Source organism: Ursus maritimus, unplaced genomic scaffold (assembly GCF_017311325.1).
Source record: "Ursus maritimus isolate PB19 unplaced genomic scaffold, ASM1731132v1 scaffold_11, whole genome shotgun sequence".
Lineage (NCBI taxonomy): Eukaryota > Metazoa > Chordata > Mammalia > Carnivora > Ursidae > Ursus > Ursus maritimus.
In genome coordinates, this window is record NW_024423453.1 from 61623713 (window position 1) to 61649540 (window position 25828).

General features: G+C 37.9%; 1 protein-coding gene across 1 annotated transcript; it reads left to right on the forward strand.

Annotated features, from left to right (window-relative positions):
- Nucleotides 1-22247: 22247 nt before the first annotated feature.
- Nucleotides 22248-25351, forward strand: DEFB134 (defensin beta 134). The gene is made up of 2 exons (XM_040626185.1): nt 22248-22375; nt 25209-25351. The coding sequence occupies exons 1-2, from the start codon at nt 22318-22320 to the stop codon at nt 25349-25351; spliced, it is 201 nt and encodes a 66-aa protein (XP_040482119.1). The 5' UTR covers nt 22248-22317.
- Nucleotides 25352-25828: the final 477 nt, after the last annotated feature.

The window sequence follows — 25828 nt, forward strand, 5'->3', positions numbered from 1 at the left end:
TTGGTGAGTTCTACCAAATATTTAAAGAAAAATTAACACCAATTTTTCCCAAATGTCAAAAAAAAATTGAAGTGGAGGGAATACTACCAAGCACATTTTATCTGGCCAGAATTTATGCTGACATGAAAGTCAGACAGAGGACACTACAAAAAATAATAAAACCACAGACCAATATTCCTGGTGAAGATAGATGCAAAAATTCTCAATGAAACATTAGCAAACTGAATTAAACAACATATTAAAAGTATGATACACCATGATCAAGTGGGATTTATCCTTAAAATGCAAAAATTTGGCTATGGTTCAACATATCCAAATTAACAAGTATAATACACTAAATTAATACAATGAAAGACAAAAATCATATGATATACTCAATAGATGCAGAAAAATCATTTGACAAAGTATAACATCTATTAATGATTAAGAAAAAAAAACTCAAAAAACTTGGTATAGAAGGAACATACCTTATCATAATATAGACCACATATGACAAACCCACAACAAACTATATTCAACTATAAAAGGTTGAAAGCTTTTCCTCTAAGATCAGGAACAAGACAAGAGTTGCCACTCTCACCACTCTTATTCAACATAGGTCTGGAAATCCTAACTGAATCAATTAGTCAAGACTAATAAATAAAATGCATCCAAATTGGAATAAAGTAAGTGAAAGTGTCATTACTTGCAGATGATATAATCATATATAGCAAAACTTTACTCAGCCAAAATAACTGTTGGAATTAATCAACAAATTCAGTAAAGATTCAGGATAAAATCAACATACAGAAATCAGTTTCATCTCTATATACTAGCAACTAAATATCAGAAGAAATAAAGAAAATGATCTCACTTGCAATACCATAAAAAACAAGAAAATGTAAGTTGGGTTCAAAATGAGGGCATAGGAAGATCCTGAATTCACTCTATCCCAAGGCTACAACAACCATATACGGACTAATTTCCTCTGAAAAAGACCAGGAAACTAGAAAAACAGAGCATCCACAACAAAGGACAAAAAGTACAGCATGAAGATAGGTAGGAGAGGCAGGGACACCATCTTGCCAAGTAAGCCCCACCCCAGGTGTGGTGATCCACAATTGGGGGGATCTCAAAAATATGGAAATTATCTCTGAGAAGTAAGGGATGTGTGCTCCACATCAGGCACCATCACCCTTAGATGTTTCATAAACCCTCTAAATACTGGGCTTTGAAAAACACTGGGGATTATTTTCAGGAAAACCATAAACCTGTAGGGAATAAGAACCCACTCTTAAAGGGCTTGATGGCAGACTCACTCTGGGACCCAGTGCAAAAACACCAATTTGAAAAGAGCCTAGACCATATGTGAAGAAAACCTACTTGTTAATCTTAAAATACCTGCCAGAAAGACAGGCCACCACTGGGACTTTTCCAGGAATGGAGACCCTAGTCAGGGCTATATTTGTGACCTCATTCTGTCTTGCTAAGGTTGGCACTGGCACGTGACATTTTGAAACTATCTCTATAACCTTTGAGAGACAGTGGACATGCCCCGCTGAGAACCCCATCAATCCTTGTAGAACAACTGTGCATCACTCCTGGGTCAGGCAACAGCTCAGCCAGGGCCCATGTCCCAACACAGTCATGTGTCACAGTCTAGCCAACCCCCACAATCAATCCAAGGGAAACCCCACCCACCCTTCTACCACATATATACCCCACCACAGCAGACAGGTGTGTACAGCCCACACAGGAGACAGCCCTTGAATATGCAACTCCAGCAGTCAGGGGGGATTGCATTCCAGGGCTCCAGGTGACATCTCCTACAAAGACTGCTCCTTCAGGACTGCAAAAGGTACTTAATCTACCTAATAAATAGAGCCAACACAGAATTAGGCAAAATTAGAAGATAGACAAATACGTTCTAAATGAGAGAACAAAATACTAAAAAAGGGGGGGAAAGCATTAATAAAACAGAGATAAGAAACCTACTTGGTAAAGAGTTGAAAGTAATGGTAATAATGATGCTCGATGAACTCTGGAGAAGAATGGATAAACACAGTGAGATCCTCAACAAAGAGATACAAAATATAAGAAAGTTCCAAATGGAAATTATACAGAGAAGAAGAATACAATAATTGAACTAAAAAACACACTAGGGGACTCAACAACTGAAGCTGAAAATCAGATTAGTGAGCTAGAAGACAAGCAACAGAACTCATACGGACATAGCAGCAAAAAGAAAATAAATTAATGAAGATAACTTAAGAGACCTTTGGAACATCAAGTATAATAACATTTGTATTATAAGGGACCAGATAGCAAAGAAAGGGTGAGAAAACTTATCTGAAGAAATAATGACTGAAAACATCCCTAATCTGAGGAAAGAAACACACATACAGATTCCCAGAAATTTCCAAATAGGATGAATTCAAAGAGACCCACACCAAGACACTTTATAATTAAAATGGCAAAAGTTGAGGTTGGAAAAAAAGAATCTTAAAAGCAGAAACAACTTATTATATACAACGGAAACCTCATAAGGCTACAAGCAAACTTTTCAGCAGAAACTTTGTAAGCCAGAAGAGAGGGGCATAACTATTCAAAGTGCTGGAGGGAAAAAAGTTCCAACCAAGAACTCCCTACATGGCAAGAATATAATTCAGAATTGAAAGACAGATAAAGAATTTCACAGACAAGCAAAAACTAAAGGGGTCTATCACCACTAAACCAGACTTACAAGAAATGTTAAAGGTTCTTCTACAAGTGGAAATCAAAAGGCCATAATGAGAAGAAAATTATGAATGGAAAAAATTTCACTGGTAAAGTAAATATATAGTAAAGGTAGTAAATCCATCACTTATAAAGCTAATATGAATATTAAAAGACAAAAGTAGCAATCGATAATATCTACAATAATTACTTAAGGACACACAAAATGAAAAGATGTGACTGTGACATCATATACTCAAAACATGGAGGAGGGAGTAAAAATGTAGTTTTTTTAGAATATACTTGAACTTAAGCAACCACCAACTTTAAGTAGACTGCTACATACATAGGATGTTATATATGAACCTCATGGTAACAACAAACCAAAAACCTATAATAGATACAAAAAAAGTAAAGAGAAAGGACAAAAGTCATCAAGTCACAAACAAAAGGAGCAACAGAAGAAGAAAGGAACAGAGAGCTATAAATAAACCAGAAAGCAATTAATAAAATGACAATGGACTAAATGGACTAAATTCTCCAATCAAAAGACATAGGATGTCTAAATGGATTAAAAAAAAAAAGAGAGCCATCTGTACGCTGCACAGAAGACCCCTTCCAGACTGAAAGATACATACAGACTAAAATGAAGGGCTGATAAAACTTTCTACAGCAGTCTTCCCTGGTCCAGCAAGTGAACAGAATTTTCATTCCAATATTTGAGCATATTCAAAGATGATTATTGGAAGATTTCTTTTCCTTCCTACAAATGTTTGTCAGAATCTGCCATTAGTGAAAAATTTTAAACACTTTATTAACCTTCAAAGCAAATCATCGTGTTAAAGTTGCATGCTTGGGATTTACTCCTCCTACTTCTTTCATTTCTACCACCTCTCCAGGACAGTAAGAACTGTTTTTATTCACTGTATACTTCAGTGTCCATAAACATGGCAAGCATATAATCTCTGTGTTCTACTTGTGAAACAGGTGAATTAAGCATAACATACTTCATCATCAAATATTTGCTAAAAGCCTAAGCTTTTAATTCTTTTTTTTTTAAGATTTTATTTATTTATTTGACAGAGTTAGAGACAGCCAGCGAGAGAGGGAACACAAGCAGGGGGAGTGGGAGAAGAAGAAGCAGGCTCATAGCGGAGGAGCCTGATGTGGGGCTCGATCCCATAACGCTGGGATCACGCCCTGAGCTGAAGGCAGACGCTTAACCGCTGTGCCACCCAGGCGCCCCTAATTCTTTTACATATAGTAAATAGAAATAATACCTTAAAATGTATTCTATAAATTCATTGCAATAGCTCATAGAAATTTCAGCAATCAATCCACTGAAAAAGTACATATGAAAATTACATTACTTGAGTTTCTGAAGAGCTCTTTTAAAACAACATTAGGCTCTTAACTATAATTCCAAATTCAATATAAACAATTTAAAATTGCTATGGAGACTTTCTTCTGGTTTCTGGTTTATCATGTAAGGAGCTCAGAACCATCATTGCCATTTTTCACAGCAAGAGAAAAGCTGAACAAACCAAAAACAGGAACTGTTCTTAGATCCCTCAGAGAAGTGAAGTGACAGGCAAACCACAGCCCCCAAAATTAGAGAGATAGTCAGGTGGATACAGAAAGAGTCAAAACTTACTGGAACAGAATCCCAGATGCAATATCCATGAGAATCAGTACCAGGGTAACTGACAAATTGTAGGAAGCTCATATAAATTTGAGAGTTAAAACTCCAGGGATTTAAAAAAAAAAAACAGACTTTGGGGTGCTTTCGCACCCCTGTGAATTTTACCTCCCGGAGCACTAACAGGTTTCAACAACGATGACTGGGAAGAAAATCCTTTCATATTTCCAGCAGAAGGAGGCAAAAGTAGTCATTTTGAAATATACCCAGAGCAATCTGTTCTTCTTAACAAAGCCTACCCTCAAAAGAAACTATTTTACCAGAACCTAACAATCTGGGGTTTTACCAGGGTCTCAGTGGCCAGGTGAAAGTGAAACACCCAACTCTAACCTGATCTAGCCTTCCACATGGGGGAAGGAAAATACCCAACCAGTCACCCCCAGACTTCTTGTCTCACCTAAGTGGGAGGGGGATACTGAGAAATAGTTGTGAAGGTCATACCCCTTTAAGGGGTGTAGGCTCACTAAAAGACTGATATCTAATCATAGGACTATAAAATGATTTCTCTGCCCTCCCACCAAAATATCACAATAGGTGAATACAACTGAAAGAACTGCATGTCTCAGACCTTATCAAGAAGTCATCTTGAGGGAAATCCAAAGGCAACTGGGAATACAAAAGCAAAGAAATCCAAAGAAATTTTAACTTCTAATAGCAACTACTGAGGCAAAAAGTAAACACAGCTTAACCCCTAGCAAAAGAAACATAAAACCTCACACCAAAAATTTATTTATCTCACTTCCTTTAACACACTACATCACATGCAGCCTTCAACAAAAATTTATAAGACCTACTAAAAGAACAAAAACACAGTTTGGAGAGATAGGACAAATATCAAAACCAGACACAGATATGGCAGAGATGTTGGAATTATCAAACTGGGGGTTTAAAACAACTATGATTAATATGCTAGGGTTCCTAATGGAAGAGTGGACAAACAAGAAAGTGTCAATGGATAATGTAAGCAGAGAGATAGAGACTCAAAGAAATAATCAAAGAAAATGCTGGAAATCAAAGCACTGTAACAGAAATGAAGAATGCCTTTGATGGGTGTTTTGGTTTGCTAGGTGCATAACAAAATATCACATATTCGTGGCTTAAACAAAAATTTATTTGTTTGTTTTCTCTTAGTTCTGGAAGCTGAAAGTCCAAGATCACCCTAATGGTCTCATTTTAATTTAATCCATTTTTAAAATTTGCCTCCAAATATGGTTACATTCTGAAGTTCTAGATGTTGGGATATGAAAACATAGATTTTAGGAGAACATAATTCAGATGGTAACAATGGGCTCATCAACAGGCTGGACACACCTGAAGAAAGAATTGGTGAGCTTAAAATATGTCATTAAAAACTTCCAAAATGGAAAGGAAAAACAGAATGAAAATGAACAGAATATCCAGTAAGTGTGGAACATTACCGAAGGTGTAAAATATGTCTAATGGGAATACCAGGAAGAGAAGAAAGAGAGAAAAGTAGAAAAGATATCACTGAAGCAATAAAGACTGGGAATTTCCCAAGATTAAAGACAGACACAATACAGATCCAGTAAACTCAGAGAATACCAAGGATAAATACCAAAAAAAATCTAAGCTTAGCAATATTGTATTCAACCTGAAGAAAAATAAAAGACAAAATCTTGAAAAAAGCAATAGAAAATAATCTGACCTACAGATAAGCAAGGATAAGAATTACAATAGGCTTCTCCTCAGACACCATGTAAGCAAAAAGAAAGTGAAGTGAAATATTTGAAGTGTTGAAAGAAAAAATACTCTACCAATCTAGAATTTCTCTTTCCAGAAAAATTATCCCTTAAAACTGAAGGAGAAATAATTTCCTTTTTTTCTTACAAAGATTTCAATTTTATTTCATTGCAAATTTTTTTTTTTATTTCTTTACACAAAACAACCACATCTCTGAGAATGACTTATCAAGAAACATAGTGGGGAACTGTTTTGGTTTAGGTTTTGTTTAATCTTCTCTAAGCATAAATTTTATTTTTTCCAGATTTACTGAGATAAATTGACATATAACATTGTGTATGTTTAAGGCATACTACTATATGTTGATTTGATACACTTACATATTACAAAATGATTACCACCATAATGTTAATTAATATCTCCATTACAGCATGTAATTACCTTTTTATTTTGTAGTGAGGACATTTAAGATTTGCTCTTTTAGCAATTTCCAGTATTATGAACTAGAATTACCATGCTGTACATTAGATCACTAGAACTTGTTCATCTTATAACTGGAAGTTTATATCCCCATCTCCCCTACCCTCTCAGCCCCTATTAATCACCACTTTACTCTGCTTCTATAAGATCAGCTTTTTTTAGATTCCACATATAAATGATAATATATAGCATTTGCCTTTCTCTGTCTGATTTATGAAATAAAAAATTTCTAAGACAAAATTGAGGGAATGTGTCACCAGTAGAAATGGCTTACAAGAAATGTTAAAAGAAATTCTTCAGGGGTGCCTGGGTGACTCAGTCAATTGAGTGCCTGACTTATGATCTCAGCTCACATCTTGATCTCACAGCTGAGCCCCGCATTGGGCTCTATGCTGGACATGGAGCCTACCTAAAAACAAAACAACAGAAACAAAAGAAATTCTTCACTTACATTCAACAGTAAAAAACTGGAAGCTTTTCCTGTAAGATAAGGAAAAAGGCAAGGATGTCCACCCCTGCCATTTCTATTCAACATAGTACTAGAAGTCTTAACCAGAGCAATTAGAAAAGTAAAAGAAATAAAATTTTCCAAATTTTTAAAAAAAGATTTATCTTTGCTGGGAGTTAAGATAGCAGAGGAGTAGAGGACCCCTTTTTCAGCCGGTCCCCTGAGTCGAGCTGGATAGGTACCAGACCAGCCTGAACAACATCTCTAGTGCTGAGTATTGAGGTACGAAGCACGGAGCCGTGAAACCACACACAGATATTGGAAGATAAACGGAAGGGGGAGGGAGCCGCCGCATTTGGACGCCGGGAAGCGGTGGCCACCTGCACGGGGGAGCAGGCAGACTCCCCGACAGCACCTGCGAGAGAGCAGACTGAGACCGGGGAACATGTGCGACCAGACTGAAAACTGGAGCTCCGGTGTGCTCACTAGAACCAGACTGAGACCGGGAGCTCTGGGAGCGCGCGGGGGCAGCTGAAGGCTGGCAGCTGGCGGTGTTAGAAACACAAAGGTCAGAGACACGCCGGCCCTGGAAGTGAGGGCTGGGACGCTGGGTGTGGTGCGCACATCCAGGAACGCTGCAGGGTTGAGCAGCACCAACACTAACAGAGTTTAAGTCGCCAGAACATCAGTGGAGAACGGTCTGCGATCCCTCTGTTCTGAGACAGAGGCTGCCACATCCCTAAGATCCCTATAAAACAAGGGGCACGGCCTGGGACCCAGTCAATAATTTGGGCTCTGGAAACCCCGCAACCTCTCTTCATCAGAATGACAAGAAGGAGAAGCCCCCCCCAGCAAAGAAAAGACAGTGAGTCTGTGGCCTCTGCCACAGAAATAATGGATATGGATGTAACCAAATTATCAGAAATGGAATTCAGAGTAACGATGGTCAAAATGATGAGTAGAATTGAAAAAACTATTAACGAAAAGGTTACTGAGAATATAGAATCCCTAAGGACAGAAATGAGAGCGAATCTGACAGAAATTAAAAATTCTATGAGCCAAATGCAGGCAAAACTAGAGGCTCTGACGGCCAGGGTCGCAGAAGCAGAGGAACGGGTTAGTGAATTGGAGGATGGGTTAATAGAGGAAAAAATGAAAATAGAAGATGGTCTTAAAAAAATCCACGCCCACGAATGTAGGTTACGGGAGATTACTGACTCAATGAAACGATCCAATGTTAGAATCATCGGCATCCCCGAGGGGGTGGAGAAAAACAGAGGTCTAGAAGAGATATTTGAACAAATTGTAGCTGAAAACTTCCCTAATCTACCAAGGGAAACAAACACTCGTGTCCAAGAGGCATACAGGACCCCTCCCAAGCTCAACCACGACAAACCTACGCCACGTCACATCATAGTGCATTTCGCAAATATTAGATCCAAGGATACAGTATTGAAAGCGGCCAGGGCAAAGAAATTTCTCACGTACCAAGGCAAAGGCATCAGAATTACGTCAGACCTGTCTACACAGACCTGGAATGAGAGAAAGGGTTGGGGGAGCATTTTTAAAGCTCTTTCAGAGAAAAACATGCAGCCAAGGATCCTTTATCCAGCAAGGCTGTCATTCAGAATTGATGGAGAAATAAAGACATTTCAGAATCGCCAGTCACTAACCAATTTTGTAACCACGAAACCAGCCCTACAGGAGATATTACGGGGGGTTCTATAAAAGTAAAAAGGCCCCAAGAGTGATACAGAACAGAAAGTCACAGCCAATACAAACAAAGACTTTACTGGCAACATGGCATCATTAAAATCATATCTCTCAGTAATCAGTCTTAATGTAAATGGTTTGAACCATCCCATAAAACGCCACAGGGTTGCAGATTGGATAAAAAGAAATGACCCATCCATTTGCTGTCTACAAGAGACTCATTTCGAACCCAAAGATGCATTCAGACTGAGAGTAAGGGGATGGAGTACCATCTTTCACGCAAATGGACCTCAAAAGAAAGCTGGGGTAGCAATTCTCATATCAGATAAATTGGATTTTAAACTAAAGACTATAGTTAGAGATACAGAAGGGCACTATATTATTCTTAAGGGAAGTATTCAACAAGTGGATATGACAATTATAAATATATATGCCCCCAACAGGGGAGCAGCAAGATACACAAGCCAACTCTTAACCAGAATAAAGAGACATATAAATAAAAATACATTAATAGTAGGGGACCTCAACACTCCACTCTCAGAAATAGACAGAACACCCTGGCTAAAACTAAGCAAAGAATCAAAGGCTTTGAATGCCATACTCGACGAGTTGGACCTCATAGATATATATAGAACACTACACCCCAGAACCAAAGAATACTCATTCTATTCTAATGCCCATGGAACATTCTCAAGAATAGACCATGTTCTGGGACACAAAACAGGTCTCAACCGATACCAAAAGATTGAAATTATCCCCTGCATATTCTCAGACCACAACGCTCTGAAATTGGAACTCAACCACAAGGAAAAATTTGGAAGAAACTCAAACACTTGGAGACTAAGAACCATCCTGCTCAGGAATGACTCGATAAACCAGGAAATCAAAAATCAAATTAAACAATTTATGGAGACCAATGAGAATGAAAATACAACAGTCCAAAACCTATGGGATACTGCAAAGGCAGTCCTAAGGGGGAAATACATAGCCATCCAAGCCTCACTCAAAAGAATAGAAAAATCTAAAATGCAGTTTTTATATTCTCACCTCAAGAAGCTGGAACAGCAACAGAGGGACAGGCCTAATCCACGCACGAGGAAGCAGTTGACCAAAATTAGAGCTGAAATCAATCAAGCAGAAACCAGAAGTACAGTAGAGCAGATCAACAGGACTAGAAGCTGGTTCTTTGAGAGAATCAATAAAATTGACAGACCACTGGCAAGACTTATCCAAAAGAAAAGAGAAAGGACCCAGATTATTAAAATTATGAATGAAAAAGGAGAGGTCACGACGAACACCATTGAAATTGGAAGGATTATTAGAAATTTTTATCAACAGCTATATGCCAATAAACTAAGCAATCTGGAAGAGATGGAATCCTTCCTGGAAACCTATAAACTACCAAGATTGAAACCGGAAGAAATTGATTCCTTAAACAGGCCAATTAATTATGAAGAAATTGAGTCAGTGATAAACAACCTTCCAAATAACAAAACTCCAGGCCCGGACGGTTTTCCTGGGGAATTCTACCAAACATTCAAAGAAGAAATAATACCTATTCTCCTAAAGCTATTTCAAAAAATAGAAACAGAAGGAAAGCTACCAAACTCATTCTATGAGGCCAATATTACCTTGATCCCCAAACCAGGCAAAGACCCCCTCAAAAAGGAGAATTACAGACCGATTTCCCTAATGAATATGGACGCCAAAATCCTCAACAAGATACTTGCTAATAGAATCCAACAGTACATTAAAAGGATTATCCATCACGATCAAGTGGGATTCATACCTGGGATGCAAGCGTGGTTCAATATTCGCAAATCAATCAGCGTGATACATCATATCAACAAGAAAAGACTCAGGAACCATATGATCCTCTCAATCGATGCCGAAAAAGCATTTGACAAAATACAGCATCCTTTCCTGATTAAAACCCTTCAGAGTGTAGGAATAGAAGGTACATTTCTCAATCTCATAAAAGCCATCTATGAAAAGCCTACTGCAAATATTATTCTCAATGGGGAAAAGCTGGAAGCCTTTCCCTTAAGATCAGGAACTCGACAAGGATGCCCACTCTCGCCACTATTATTCAACATAGTACTAGAAGTCCTTGCAACAGCAATCAGACGACAAAAAGGGATCAAAGGTATTCAAATTGGCAAAGAAGAAGTCAAAATGTCTCTCTTTGCAGATGACATGATACTCTATATGGAAAACCCAAAAGAAGCCACTCCCAAACTATTAGAAGTTATAGAGCAATTCAGTAACGTGGCGGGATACAAAATCAATGCTCAGAAATCAGTTGCATTTCTATACACGAATAACGAGACCGAAGAAAGAGAAATTAGGGAATCCATCCCATTTACAATAGCACCAAAAATCATATGTTACCTTGGAATTAACTTAACCAGAGACGTAAAGGACCTATATTCTAGAAACTATAAATCACTCTTGAAAGACATTGAGGAAGACATAAAGAGATGGAAAGATATTCCATGCTCATGGATTGGAAGAATTAACATAGTTAAAATGTCCATGCTACCCAGAGCAATCTACACTTTCAATGCCATCCCGATCAAAATACCGAGGACATTTTTCAAAGAACTGGAACAAATAGTCCTTAAATTTGTATGGAAACAGAAAAGGCCCCGAATCTCCAAGGAACTGTTGAAAAGGAAAAACAAAGCTGGGGGCATCACAATGCCGGATTTCGAGCTGTACTACAAAGCTGTGATCACAAAGACAGCATGGTACTGGCACAAAAACAGACACATAGACCAATGGAACAGAATAGAGAGCCCAGAAATGGACCCTCGGCTCTTTGGGCAACTAATATTTGATAAAGCAGGAAAAAACATCCGGTGGGAAAAAGACAGTCTCTTCAATAAATGGTGCTGGGAAAATTGGACAGCTACATGCAAAAGAATGAAACTTGACCACTCTCTCACACCATACACAAAAATAAACTCCAAATGGATGAAAGACCTCGATGTGAGACAGGAATCCATCAAAATCCTAGAGGAGAACATAGGCAACAACCTCTACGACATCAGCCAAAGCAACCTTTTTCATGACACATCCCCAAAGGCAAGAGAAACAAAAGATAAAATGAATTTATGGGACTTCATCAAGATTAAAAGTTTCTGCACAGCCAAGGAAACAGTCAGAAAAACTAAGAGGCAGCCCACGGAATGGGAGAATATATTTGCAAATGACATTACAGATAAAGGACTGGTATCCAAGATCTACAAAGAACTTCTCAAACTCAATACACGAGAAACAAATAAACAAATCAAAAAATGGGCAGAAGATATGAACAGACACTTTTCCAATGAAGACATACAAATGGCTAACAGACACATGAAAAAATGTTCAAAATCATTAGCTATCAGTGAAATTCAAATCAAAACCACACTGAGATACCACCTTACGCCAGTTAGAATGGCAAAAATAGACAAGGCAAGAGACAACAAATGTTGGAGAGGATGTGGAGAAAGGGGATCCCTCCTACATTGTTGGTGGGAATGCAAGTTGGTACAGCCACTCTGGAAAACAGTGTGGAGGTCCCTTAAAAAGTTAAAAATTGAGCTACCCTATGATCCAGCCATTGCACTACTAGGTATTTACCCCAAAGATACAGACGTAGTGAAGAGAAGGGCCATATGCACCCCAATGTTCATAGTAGCATTGTCCACAATAGCTAAATCGTGGAAGGAGCCGAGATGCCCTTCAACAGATGACTGGATTAAGAAGTTGTGGTCCATATATACAATGGAATATTACTCAGCTATCAGAAAGAATGAATTCTCAACGTTTGCTGCAACATGGACGGCACTGGAGGAGATAATGCTAAGTGAAATAAGTCAAGCAGAGAAAGACAATTATCATATGATTTCTCTCATCTATGGAACATAAGAACTAGGAAGATCAGTAGGGGAAGAAAGGGATAAAGAAAGGGGGGGTAATCAGAAGGGGGAATGAAGCATGAGAGACTATGGACTATGAGAAACAAACTGAGGGCCTCAGAGGGGAGGGCGATGGGGGAATGGGATAGACTGGTGATGGGTAGTAAGGAGAGCATGTATTGCATGGTGCACTGGGTGTTATACGCAACTAATGAATCATCGAACTTTACATCGGAAACCGGGGATGTACTGTATGGTGACTAACATAATATTAAAAAAACATTAAAATAAAAAAATAAAAATAAAAATGATTTATCTTTATGCACATGACATGATTTTGAATGAAGAAAAACCTTAGACACCATCAAAAACTGTTAGAAGTAATAAAAGAATTCAATAAGCTACAGAACACAAAATCAACATACAAAAACCAGTTGCATTTCTACACACTAACAGCAAAGTATCCAAAAAAGAAACTTTGAAACCAATTCCATTTACAATAACACCAAAAGAACAAAATACTTAGGAATACAAATTAACCAAGGAGATGAAAGATTTGTACACTGAAAACTACAAAATATTGATGAAAGAAGACACAAATAAATGGAAGGATATCCCATGTTTATGGGTGGAAAGAATATTGTTAAAATATGCATACCACCCAAAACCATCTACAGATTCAATAAAATCTTTATGAAAATCCCAATGTCATTTTTTACAGAAATAGAAAAAACAACACTAAAACATTAAGGAAATATTTAAAACAAAGTTTAAAAATTTAAGAATGGAAAAAATGGAAGAATGAAAAGAAAGGAAGAAAGGAAAGAAGAAAACAAATCCTAAAATTTATAGGCAACCACTAAAGCCTCTGAATAGCTGAAGCAATTTTGAGCAAGAAGAACAAAGATGGAGGTATCACTCTTCTGGACTTCAAAATATATTACAAAGCCTCCATTCTTGATAAAAACCCTAGACAAAGTAGGAATTGAGGGAACATACCTCAACATCATAAAGTCCATATATGAGAGACCCACAGCTAGTATCATTCTCAATGAGTAAACACTGAGAGATTTTCCTCTATGGTCAGGTACAAAACAGGGATGCTCAGTCTCACCATTGTTATTTAACATGGTACCAGAAATCCTAGCCTCAGCAATCAGACAACAAAAAGAAATAAAAGGCATGCAAATCGGCAAGAAGTCAAACTTTCACTATTCACAGATGACATGATACTCTATGTAGAAAACCTGACTAGGGGCGCCTGGGTGGCTCAGTCAGTTAAGTGGCCAATCTTATTTCAGCTCAGGTCATGATTTCAGGGTTGTGAGATCAAGCCCCACATCAGGCTGTGCACTCAGTACAGTCTGCTTGAGATTCTCTCTCTCCCTTTCCCTCTGCCCCTCCCCCGGCTCTCTCTAAATAAATAGATGATAGATAGATAGATAGATAGATAGATAGATAGATAGATAATAGATAGATAGATAATAGATAGATGGATTTAAAATTTTTCAAAATCTCTTAAAAAAAGAAAAGAAAACCCAAATGACTCTACCAGAATATGGCTAGAACTGATACACGAATTCAGCAATATCTCAGGATATAAAATCAATGTACAGAAATCTGTTGCATTTCTGTGCACCAGTAATGAACCAGTAGAAAGGGGAATCAAGGAATTGATCCCATTTACAATTGCACCAGACACCATAAGAAACCTAGGAATAAACCTAAGACCTAAAAGATCTGTATTCTGAAAACTATAGAACACTAATGAAAGAAATTGATGACAACACAAAGAAATGGAAAAAGATTTCATGCTCATGGATTGGAAGATCAAGTATTATTAAAATATCTATGCTACCCAAAGCAATCTACACATTTAATGCAATCCCTATCAAAACACCACCAGCATTTTTCACAGAGCTAGAATAAACAATCCTAAATTTGTATGGAATCACAGAAAACCCTGGATAGCCAAAGTAATCTTGAAAAAGAAAAGCAAAGCTGGAGGCATCACAATTCCAGACTTCAAGCTATATTAAAGCTGTAGTCATGCAGACAGTATGGTACTGGTACAAAGATCAATGGAATAGAACAGAAAACCCAGAAATGGACCCACAACAATATGGTCAACTAACGAATCTTCGACAAAACAGGAAAAAACATCCAGTGGAAAAAAATCTCTTCAACAAATGGTGTTGGGAAAACTGGACAGCCACATGCAGAAGAATGAAACTGGACCACTTTTTTATACCATACACAAAAATAAATTCAAAATGGATGAAAGACCTAAATGTGAGACGGGAAACCATCAAAATCCTAGAGGATAACACAAGCAGAAACCTCTTTGCCCTCAGCTATCGCAACTTCTTACTAGACATGTATCCAGAGGCAAGGGAAACAAAAGCAAAAATGAACTATTGGGACTTTATCAAAATAAAAAGCTTCTGCACAGCAAAAGAAACAATCAACAAAACTAAAACAACCTACAGAATGGGAGAAGCTATTTGCAAATGACCATCTGATAAAGGGTTAGTATCCAAAATCTATAAAGAACTTATCAAACTCAACACCCAAAAAATATATAATCCAGTTAAGAAATGAGCAGAAGACATGAGCAGGCAGACCTACAGATTCTGCATGATCTCACTTATGTATGGAATCTGAGAAAGCCAACCCCATTCATAGTAACAGAGAGTAGAATGGTTGTAACCTGGGGCTGGTACAGAAAAGAGGGTGTTGGTCAAATGGTACAAAGTTTCAGTTACACAAGATAAATGAGTTCTGAAGTTCCATTAGTACCAATAGCTAACAATACTGTATTGTTTACTTACAATTGGCTAAGAGGATAGATCTTACACTAAGTATTCTTATCATAACAAACACAACAACAATAGTAATAATGGAGGTGGGAGGAAATTTGGGCAGGTGATAGTATCTATGACCTTAATGGTGGTGATGGTTTTACAGGTGTATACTTGCCCCCAAATGTATCAGGTTGTATATATTAAATATGTACAGCTTTTACATGTCAGTCATATTATAATCAAGTAGTTAAAAAATCGATAAAGAAAGTGTCACTTTATTAAAGTATTATAACTAAACAATGAAAGACATTATATAATTAGAGTAAAACCCCCATGGTATCAATGACTCTAGCCATTGAGCATCAGTAGTTGCTACCATCTCCACAAGAGAGACAACCAGACGTTACAGGCCCTCCTGACAATACACGCACACACAACACCAACTATGGTACAACTGGTTCTGGGAGCCAAACGTGAGTCTAATCCAGCCTCTCAATCCAGTTGCCAGTCTGCTGAAGATGGAGGACACAAGAACATGTTGAACTCTCCAAGAGTATGCAATCAGAAAAATATAAACCAGGAAACACTACATCTTAAACATCTCAAGTTCTTCAACAGAAAAATTGTAAAGAAAGGTTCCGGGAAGGACCTATAGATTTAAAGCGAGTATCAAAAATTGTAATGAGAAGAAAACTAAACTGTAGTGTCTAGGGATGAAACCCAGGTAATAAAACTATTTTTTAAAGATTTTTTATTTATTTATTTGATAGAGACAGCCAGAGAGAGGGGAAACACAAGCAGGGGGGGTGGGAGAGGAAGAAGCAGGATCCTTGTGGAGGATCCTGATGTGGGGCTCGACCCCAGAATGTTGGGATCACGCCCTGAGCCGAAGGCAGACGCTTAACGACTGCACCACCCAGGCGCCCCAATAAAACTATTTTTTAAAGTAAGAAATGATCACTATACAACTTAGGTTTCAGGGTGCCTGGGTGGCGCAGTCAGTTAAGCCTCCAACTCTTAGTTTCTGCTCAAGTCTGATTTCAGGGTTGTGAGATTGAGCCACAGGTCAGGCAGGGAGTCTGCTTGAGTTTCTCTCTCCCTCTCCCTCTGCCCTTCCCCTGACCTGTGCTTGCGTTCTCTCTCTCTCTCCTTTCCCTCTGAAATAAATACACCTTAAAAAAAAAAAAAACTTAGATTTCTTTGGGGACAAAGGATAGAAGGAAATGCCTATGTGACACAGGGAGAAACCAAAGTGAGAAATTATGACTTATGGGAGTTTGTGCAATCTTAGAAATTTCCTCAGTAAAGGAGACACGGCTTTGAGCCTAAATGTACTGGACAGTTAGAACCAAGACTCAGCCTCCTCTATTCCCTTCTCATTCTCAGTTGATGATTTCTTTTTATTTCACCAAGAAAGTAAAAACACCAAGAGATAACTTCCTCATTTTCCCACCACCATATGCCTTCACCTAATTTTGTCTTACTCTGCCCTCTCTCCATTCTCCAATTTAAGGTTAACCCCTCCACTTTCAACTAGATTTTTATCCCCACTCATGTCTTAAAGAATTTATTCCTGAAGTCCAACATTGTTTCTTGCATCATGAATCCCCACCCCTAAACAAATTATTCATTTTACACAGAAATATGCCATAGTAGTTCTCATCGGAAACTCTCCTCCTCAGCTCACTGCCCCATTTATCTATCCTATGAAAAAGATCTTCATTTATCTTTACTCAGTATCTCTGTTTTTCTCTTCTGCATTCTTTTCTGTTACCTTTTTCTGAGCAAGTCCTCTATTGATGTTGTTTTAGTTTATTATAAAACACTTTAGACATTAAAAGATACAAATAAAAAATATAACCTAATATAATTTTTTTTTCTCTTTTCAAAGCCAGGACCTTATTTTTTAAAGACACGTGCTCTTTAAAAGGCTATACCTGCAGAATGAAGTGCAATGCTGATGAACATGCAATTAGATACTGCACTGACTGGACCATCTGCTGCAAAGAGAAGAAAATTAGACCTAAGAAAAGAAAGAAGTGGTAGGGACACCTGGGTGGCTTCCTCGGTTAAGCAGCTGCCTTTGGCTCAGGTCATGATCCCAGGGTCCTGGGATCAAGTCCCACATCTGGCTCCTTGCTCAGCGGGGAGCCTGCTTCTCCCTCTGCCTACTGCTCCCCTGCTTGTGCTCACTTGCTCGCTCTCTCTCTCTCTGACAAATAAATAATAAAATCTTAAAAAAAAAAAAAAAGAGTGGTGAAAAGTCCAACCCCATCTTCTTCGGATTCCAGGAAAAGAAACTGAAAGTGTTTGAAACGCTCTTTTCTATATAAGGAAAATTAATATGATGGATAAATGAAATTCATGATAATTATATGTTTAAATGATAAGGTTAAAGTAAATATGAATTTTTTAAAGGCTTACACTCTTTTCATGTGTGTGCTTTTACATTAACTTCCTTCATTTATATCCACCACCATGTTGTTGTTTCACCTATAATACTATATCCCAGCTCCATGACATACCATGTGACCTTGGGCAAGTTCTAGAGTCTCTCTCTACATCAGTTTCCTTATCTACAAAATGAGATACCAAGAGTACCTACATCATGGTGTTAGAAGAATTATATTAGTAGCTGTGAAGTTCTTAAGCAGTGCCTGACCCCAGTGTAAGCTCCATGTTAACTGCAATTTCATGGGACCAGAGAATGTGATCTGTTCTATAGCTTTTTGGAATTTATTGAATCACTCTTTGTGATCTAAGATAAAATTGATATTTGCTAAAATTTCATGTGGTATTGAAAATAAGGTATATTTTCTATTTATGAGATATACAATCCTATATAAACAATGTATTTATTCAACAGTATTATATTTCAATAATCTAGGACTGGAACTCTGGTAGTGAGGACTAAGAAGAAAGAGGAGATTTGGGATGGATTTCAGAAGTAGGATTGACAGAACTTAGTGGTCACAGGACATAATGAGAAGAAGGTATGAAAGATGATACTGATTTCAAAGCTTGCAAAGAGATGGTTAGCAATACAGCTCACTAAACTGGAGAGGCCAGAAAAAAAAGTAGGTTAGGAGTTGGGGGAGAGTCAATAAGGAGATGTTTCAGCATAATAGAGTCACGCAAGGGATATGGATATCAGTCCACTGGGCACATTTGCAAAAGTGTAATTTTATTTTATTTTTTAATAAATGAACCTCATTCCTATTATGAACCTCATTCCTCCTGGTCACAGAAGCTTAAACTCAGTGTATTCAGAGTTGCTTCTTTTCTCTAAATTATTTGTAGGTTCGAGAGGACTTAAGCAGTGCTGAGGCATCTGGGAGAGCATTGATTATGTTAACAATATGAAGATAATCATCATTCCCGCTTGGTCTTCAGTCACTAGCCAACGTATAGCTGCTAAGTTGCTTCTTGTTCTTAATAAAATTCTTAAAACTCTTTGGCTGAGGCTCATTCTTTAGTGCATGGGATAATTCTGCCTTTCAAGTATCATTCTAGTTCACCAGAAATTCCAGTGGGAATATCTATTGCTCCACCACATCCACGGAGATCTCAGTGATACAAGGATTCTGCTACTACTCTCTTCCCACGCTGGGAGAACTTGTGTGAGAGAGAGGGGACCAATGCTGTGAGACTACCTCAGACCTATCTACCAAAGAAACCCAGTCAGTCAATGCTATGCTATGTATGGTCTTGCCACCTCACTGAGCCCCGCTCACATAAGGAAACACCAGTGCACCATGCCATCAGACTCTACCCAGAGCTTCTATCCTCCACTACCTCCTCACATTTTCCTTCCCTCCCACTATATGAAACCCAGGACTGGAGAGAAAAACAGTGACACCCCTCCCCCCACTATCTGTACTGTTCATCTTCCTTCACTCCTATTGTACCCCTTTTCCTCTACCTTATTCAAGACTTGGCTTAGGGAAGGAATAAGCTCTTAATTTTTCTGCACTCTCCAAAATCTATCATAAAATCTGAATCCAAGAGTTCCTTCCAGTGCCCAAAAGAACATAGTCTCTTTTTTTTAACTCAATTTAGTTAACATAAAGTGTTTTATTAGTTTCAGGGGTAGAATTTAGTGATTTATCAATTGTATATAATACCCAGTGCTCATTACATCAAGTGCCCTCCTTAATGCCCATCACCCAGTTACCCCATTCCCCCTCCCATCCCTTCTCCTTGGGGAATGGTGAGAAGAGGGGAGCCATGGAGCATATAGGCCTTACACGAGAGTAATTTCTATTCAGTTCTAGCAGATTCTTGCCATGTAAGGGATGCCAAAAGAACACTGCTGTATCTTCTGATTTATTTGATAGAAGTAGAAATCTGGATTCTTAGGGGAATCTGGTTGGCTCAGTCAGTAGAGCCTAGGACTCTTTTTTTTTTTTTTATTTTTTACCTTCCTTAAGTTTTTTTTTAAATTTAAAATCAATTAATTAACATATAGTGTATTATTAGTTTCAGAGATAGAGTTTAGTGATTCATCAGTTGCATATAACACCCAGTGCTCATTGTATCACATGTCCTCCACATGCCCATCACCCAGTTACTCCACCCCCCCCCACTTCCCCGCCAGCAAACCTCACTTTGTTCCCTATAATGAAGAGTCCTTTATGGTTTTCCTTCCTCTATGTTTTTATCTTATTTTATTTTTCCTTCTCTTCCCCTATGTTCATCTGTTTTGTTTCTTAAACTCCACATATGAGTGAAATCATACGATATTTGTCTTTCTCTGACTAACCTATTTTGTTTAGCATAATACTCTCTAGTTCCATCCACATTGTTGCAAATGGTAAGATTTCAGTCTTTTTGATGGCTGAATAATATTCCATTGTATCTGTATACATACACACCAGATTTTCTTTATCCATTCATCTGTCCATGGACATCTGGGCTCTTTCCACATTTTGGCTATTGTGAACATAGTCTTTTGACATGCAGAAGTCTGCTCTTTGTTTCTCTCTTTTTGAGGGGAAAAGGTACACATTGTTCAGAATATGATAATGGTAAATTAAGTGTTTTAGACTTTTGAAAACTGGGGGGAAAGCAGATGAAATATAGTTTTTTTTTGTAATATTCTTAAAATCAAAATCTAACAAATTAGTAAGGAATTTCCCAAACAAAATCCAGGTGTAGGGTAGGCAAATTCTAGGATGTCTTCCAATGATGCCTGCCTCCTAGTATCCATGCTTTCATGTAATCCTTTCATATTGAGCCACCTACTTCTAATGGAGAGTACAGAATTGACTCTTGAATAACATGGGTTTGAACTATATGGATCCACTTACACACAGATTTTTTTCAATAAATATATTGGAGGGGCACCTGGGTGGCACAGTCTGTTAAGCATCTGACTCTTGTTTTCAGCTCAGGTCATGATCTCAGTGTGGTGAGATCAAGCCCTCATGAGGCTCTGCACTCAATGGGGAGTCTGCTTGAGATTCCTCCCCTCTCCCCCTGCCCCTCCGCCACCCTCCACCATGATCTCTCTCTCTCTCTCTCAAAAAAAAACAAATAAATCATAAAAAAAAAATGTGGCATATGTACAATGGACTTTTATTCAGCCATAAAAAAGAAGGAAACCCTGCCATTTGTAACAACATGGAAAAACCCAGAGGATATTATGCTAAGTGAAAAAACTATATATAGACAAATACTGTATGATCTCACTTACGTGTGAAATCTCAAAAAAGTCAAACTCATAGAACTAGAAGGTAAAGTGGTAATTGCCAGAATTTGAAAAGTGAAGGAAATGGGGAGATGTTAACCAAAGGAAACAAACTTTCAGTTATAAGATGAGTAAATTCTGAGGATCTAATGTACAGTACAGTGACTCTAGTTAATAAAATACAGTACACTTGAAATTTGTAAGAAAGTAAATCTTATATATTCTCACCTCAAAAAAAAATTGTAACTATTTGAGGTGAGGATGTGTTAGTTTGATTGTGGTAATCATTTCACAATGCATATGTACTTCAAATCATCACATTTAACTGCTTTAAACATAAGCAATTTTTATTTGTTAATTATACCTCAATAAACCTGGGGAAGAAAAGTCATAAAGAACAGTTGGGTAACAGATATGTTCACTATCTTGAATGTGATGACGGTTTCACAAAAGTATATGTGTCAAAACTTATCAAATTGTACACTTCAATATTTAAATTTTTATGTCATTTATATCTCACTAAAGTTTTTTTAAATAGTGATAGTTATAAAAAATGACTTTGACAGAATATTACACAGATTTGAAAAATATCACTTATGAAGAGTTTTAATGAGACCAAAAAATACTTATGGTATATATCATGTTACAAAAGCAGGATATCTGATTACAAGTATATGGTTCGGAACTATTCATAACAAAATATTAAATAATAAATTAGGCATACATAAAACTTTCTTAAGAAATGCACGAGTTGTTTCTGAGAGATGGGGCTCAAGTGTTAACTTTTCCCTCTTTGTAACTTTTAATACTTAATAAATGGTCCAAAATTAGCATTTAATTTTTGTAGTAACATAAAAAAACAAAAAAATATTTTTATTTAGTTAATTTAAAAAAAGTATAGTTCTCAGGTCTTCATTAGTATCTTTGGAAAATCCAGGTCAGGGAGCCGTGCCTTTGTCAATAGGAAAAGCTGTCAAACGGGAAAGGGCTGTCAGTTTTTTCCTCACATAAGCATTGCCAGCTCCTCTGCCTCAGGGAAGATTGGTGTAGCGTATCTACCTGCAGCAGGGCATATCCCAGACAGGAGAGATTTGTATGGGAGGGCGTGCTCAACCTTCCCTTTCTGCACTCTGACAGCCAGAGACAGACCCTGCCACCAGCGTCCTCAACGGCAGCTCCCAGCCATGAAGCCTCTCTTCGCTGTGCTTGTCTTGTTCTTCTTTTGGGACCCAGTGCTGGCAGGTAAAAATGGGAGTTTTCCTGGGGGAGGGGGTCATTTGTCTACAAGAGCAATTCCACTGAGCAAACCTATGAATGTCTTCCCACTATGGACCCTCTATTTTCAAAGCGGAAACAGCATCAACCAATCTGACATTAGCAAGACCTGAGCTTGAATCTTGGCTCTCCAACTTGTGTTAGCCATGCAGCTTTAGGCAAAAGTCTAATCTTCTCTGAATCTTAGTTTCTTCATTTGCAAAGTGGCAATAATACTAACCTCAGTCTTGCAAGGATTAAATGTGATAATGTATAGAATAGGCCTGTACATAACACATAGTGTACCTGCCTCGTGAGAGCTGTCATTATATCGTCATTAGTAATACCCCATCCTGTTTTGCCACTATTGTTTTGTCCCTAAGTGAGGAACATGTCTAGGCATAATAGACAAAACCAGCAAATAGCGGTAACACAATTTGTTAAGCTTTCTAATTTGCTGAAATTGCTTATAGTTAATTTATTATTTGTAGATGCCTTAGATACATGGAGAAACAGATTTGGAACAGCTTGTTCCAAGAGAATTAATAAGCTTTATGTGCTAGAAGAAATGTCTGATCAAATGAGATAGCAGATAGACATGAGAGAGAGCACTGACTGGTCTCATAGTTTAGCTTGACCATATTCATTACTGACTTTAAAAATCCCTTCTTGAATATTCTCTTCACTCAGAGCTACTGAACCAGTTCAAATCCAGATGGTATAGAATCCCATTTAATTTCTCACCCTCCCTCAAGAAATCTGTAGGCAATGAACCAGATTTTTGGGTCATGTCACTCAATAGGCTGGATTTAAGAATCCATACAATCCAGGCCTCTTGAAGCTACTGATGGGACCAATTCCACTATGGTTTATGGCAATGGATTCATGGCCTCTAGACAGCCAATAAGATAGTCTACAATGTTGCCTTTACTGCCTTATACACCCCAAAGCTCATGATTTCCATAGGAAGTTCTCATCTTGTTGTGTAGACCTCTACACTTCATCTTCTCAGGCTTCCATCTTTTTTTTTTTTTTTTTTTGCATGTTAGGAACACCTTTTATTTTTTTTTATTGCCATGTATTTTTTTTTATTATTAACATGTAATGTATTATTTGTTTCAGGGGTACAGGTCTGTGATTCATCAGTCTTACACAATACACAGCACTCACCACAACACATACCCTCCCCAATGTCCATCACCCAGCCACCCCATCCCCCCACCCCCCACCCCTCCAGCAACCCTTAGTTTGTTTCCTGAGATTGAGAGTCTCTTATGATTTGTCTCCCCTCTTGTTTCTTCTTGTTTCAGTTTTTCCTCTCTTCCCCTATGATCCTCTGCCTTGTTTCTCAAATTCCACATACCAGTGAGATTATATGATAATTGTCTTTCTCTGATTGACTTATTTCGCTTGGCATAATTACCTCTAGTTCCATCCACATTGTTGCAAATGGCAAGATTTCATTTTTTGATGGCTGCATAATATTCCATTGTATTGTATGGTGAGTGTGTATATATATATACCACATCTTCTTTGTCCATTCATGTCTGTAGATGGACATCTGAGCTCTTTCCAGAGTTTGGGTATTGTGGTCATTGCTGCTATAAACATTGGGGTGCAGGTGCCCCTTCGGATTACTGCATTTGTATCTTTGGGGTAAATACCCAGTAGTGCAATTGCTGGGTGGTAGGGTAGCTCTATTTTCAACTTTTTGAGGAAACTCTATACTGTTTTCCAGAGTGGCTGTACCAGCTTGCATTCCCACCAAGAGTGTAAAAGGGTCCCCTTTCTCCACATCTTTGCTCAGGCTTTCATCTTGCCAGCTAAGTAACCCTGATCACTTTTTCTCCCTATAGGACAATTATCCTCCAGGGTATGATGATTTGCATAGGCTGTGTTGGCTCAATATTTCTACAGATGACCAAATACTTGACACTCTTTTCCTTTTAAGACCTTCTTACATATAGAAAAAAAAGAAATATTCATATTTCGATAATTCTACAGAATAGCATGTCTATAAAAGTGTAAGTTCAGCTCAAAATACCTTGGGCCCCAATAAGACATAGTAAATCTTCAGAATATATTTCACCCTCCTCTGAACTCATAATACCATACTATGCTGCAAATGCTTCACTGCACTTGTCATCTTTTCTCCTCTCTCATAGATATTTTGTGTTTCTTCTCTTTTTTTGTCTAGACTGAAAATTCTTAAGGTCTATATCATACACAAATCTGTACCCCAACAGCAACTGGATTTAGGAAACTGGTTTGGGAATGAAAACATAATTAAATAATGAATGAATGATTACATGCATAGGTAACCTGACTGTTTCAAGTATAGTAACTGACCAATTTGGGCAAACTTCCAAGTTATTAATCGTCTTAGCTCAGACTACCATAACAAAATACTGCGGACTGTGTGGTTTAAACAAAATGTATTTTCTCATAGTTCTGGAGTCTGGAGAGTCCAAGATCAACTACAGGCTGATTCAGTTTCTGATGAGAGCTATCTTCCTGGCTTTTAGACAGTCAATCTCTCCACCAATCCTACTGGATCAGGGCCCCACACTTAAAACCTCAATTAACTTTAAGTACCTCTTAGAGTCCCTCTCTCCAAATACAGCCACATTGGAGTTTAAGGTTTCAACATATGAATGGAGGGGGAGAGGGGAGGAAAACTGTAGTTAATTTTTTTTTCAATTACAGAGCCAAACATTATAATCAAGTCTCCTTGGAATCCAGTTTTATAAAAATGGAAGTACCAATTCTACAGTCCAAAAAGACCCATAGTGAATTATCTTTCCATTCATTTTCTTTCCAGGCATGAATCCACTGGCATCAGAAATGCACAAGAAATGCTATGGGAATGGTACCTGCAGACTTGAGTGTTTTACAAGTGAAATGTTAGTTGCCTACTGTATTTTTCAACTAGAGTGCTGTGTCAAAGGAAACCCAGACCCCTGACAAGAGAAACCAGAGAATGCTGATGAACTTGAAAGTCTTTGACATCCTTTCCACCATCTTTCACACAGCCAGGGAACTTAGATTACACTGTGACACTGTCATGTGCCCATGGCTGTGGGTTTTTAGTATTTTTTAAATAAGCCATCAGAATCTTAGGATTTTGTATATGAAAAGCTGAGCTGCTGCTTTCCTAAAGACAGTTAAGCTTCTCATGAAAACTTAGGCTATATTTTATCACTTCAAAGTGATATCCATGTTCTTCTCAGTGCCGATTTCTCTCTTTCCTTATAGAAAGAATGTCTTAATTATTTTTAGAGCCTTCAAGTTACAGAAACACCTTTTTACACCTAGGCTTTACCCTACCATCCCTTCAGCTCCCCATTCATCTTCTCTTTGGACTGCACATCTTAGAGAAATGGATCTGCCCGAGCCCCCTGATGACCCTGTATGCTTCTCACTAGACTGCATAGACAAGGC

Bases quoted from the DNA above. Each gene is read 5' to 3' on its own strand.
- DEFB134 (XM_040626185.1), top strand. From the start codon at position 22,318: ATGAAGCCTCTCTTCGCTGTGCTTGTCTTGTTCTTCTTTTGGGACCCA. The intron at 22,376-25,208 runs GTAAAAATGGGA...TTTTCTTTCCAG, and splicing joins TTGGGACCCAGTGCTGGCAG to GCATGAATCCACTGGCATCA.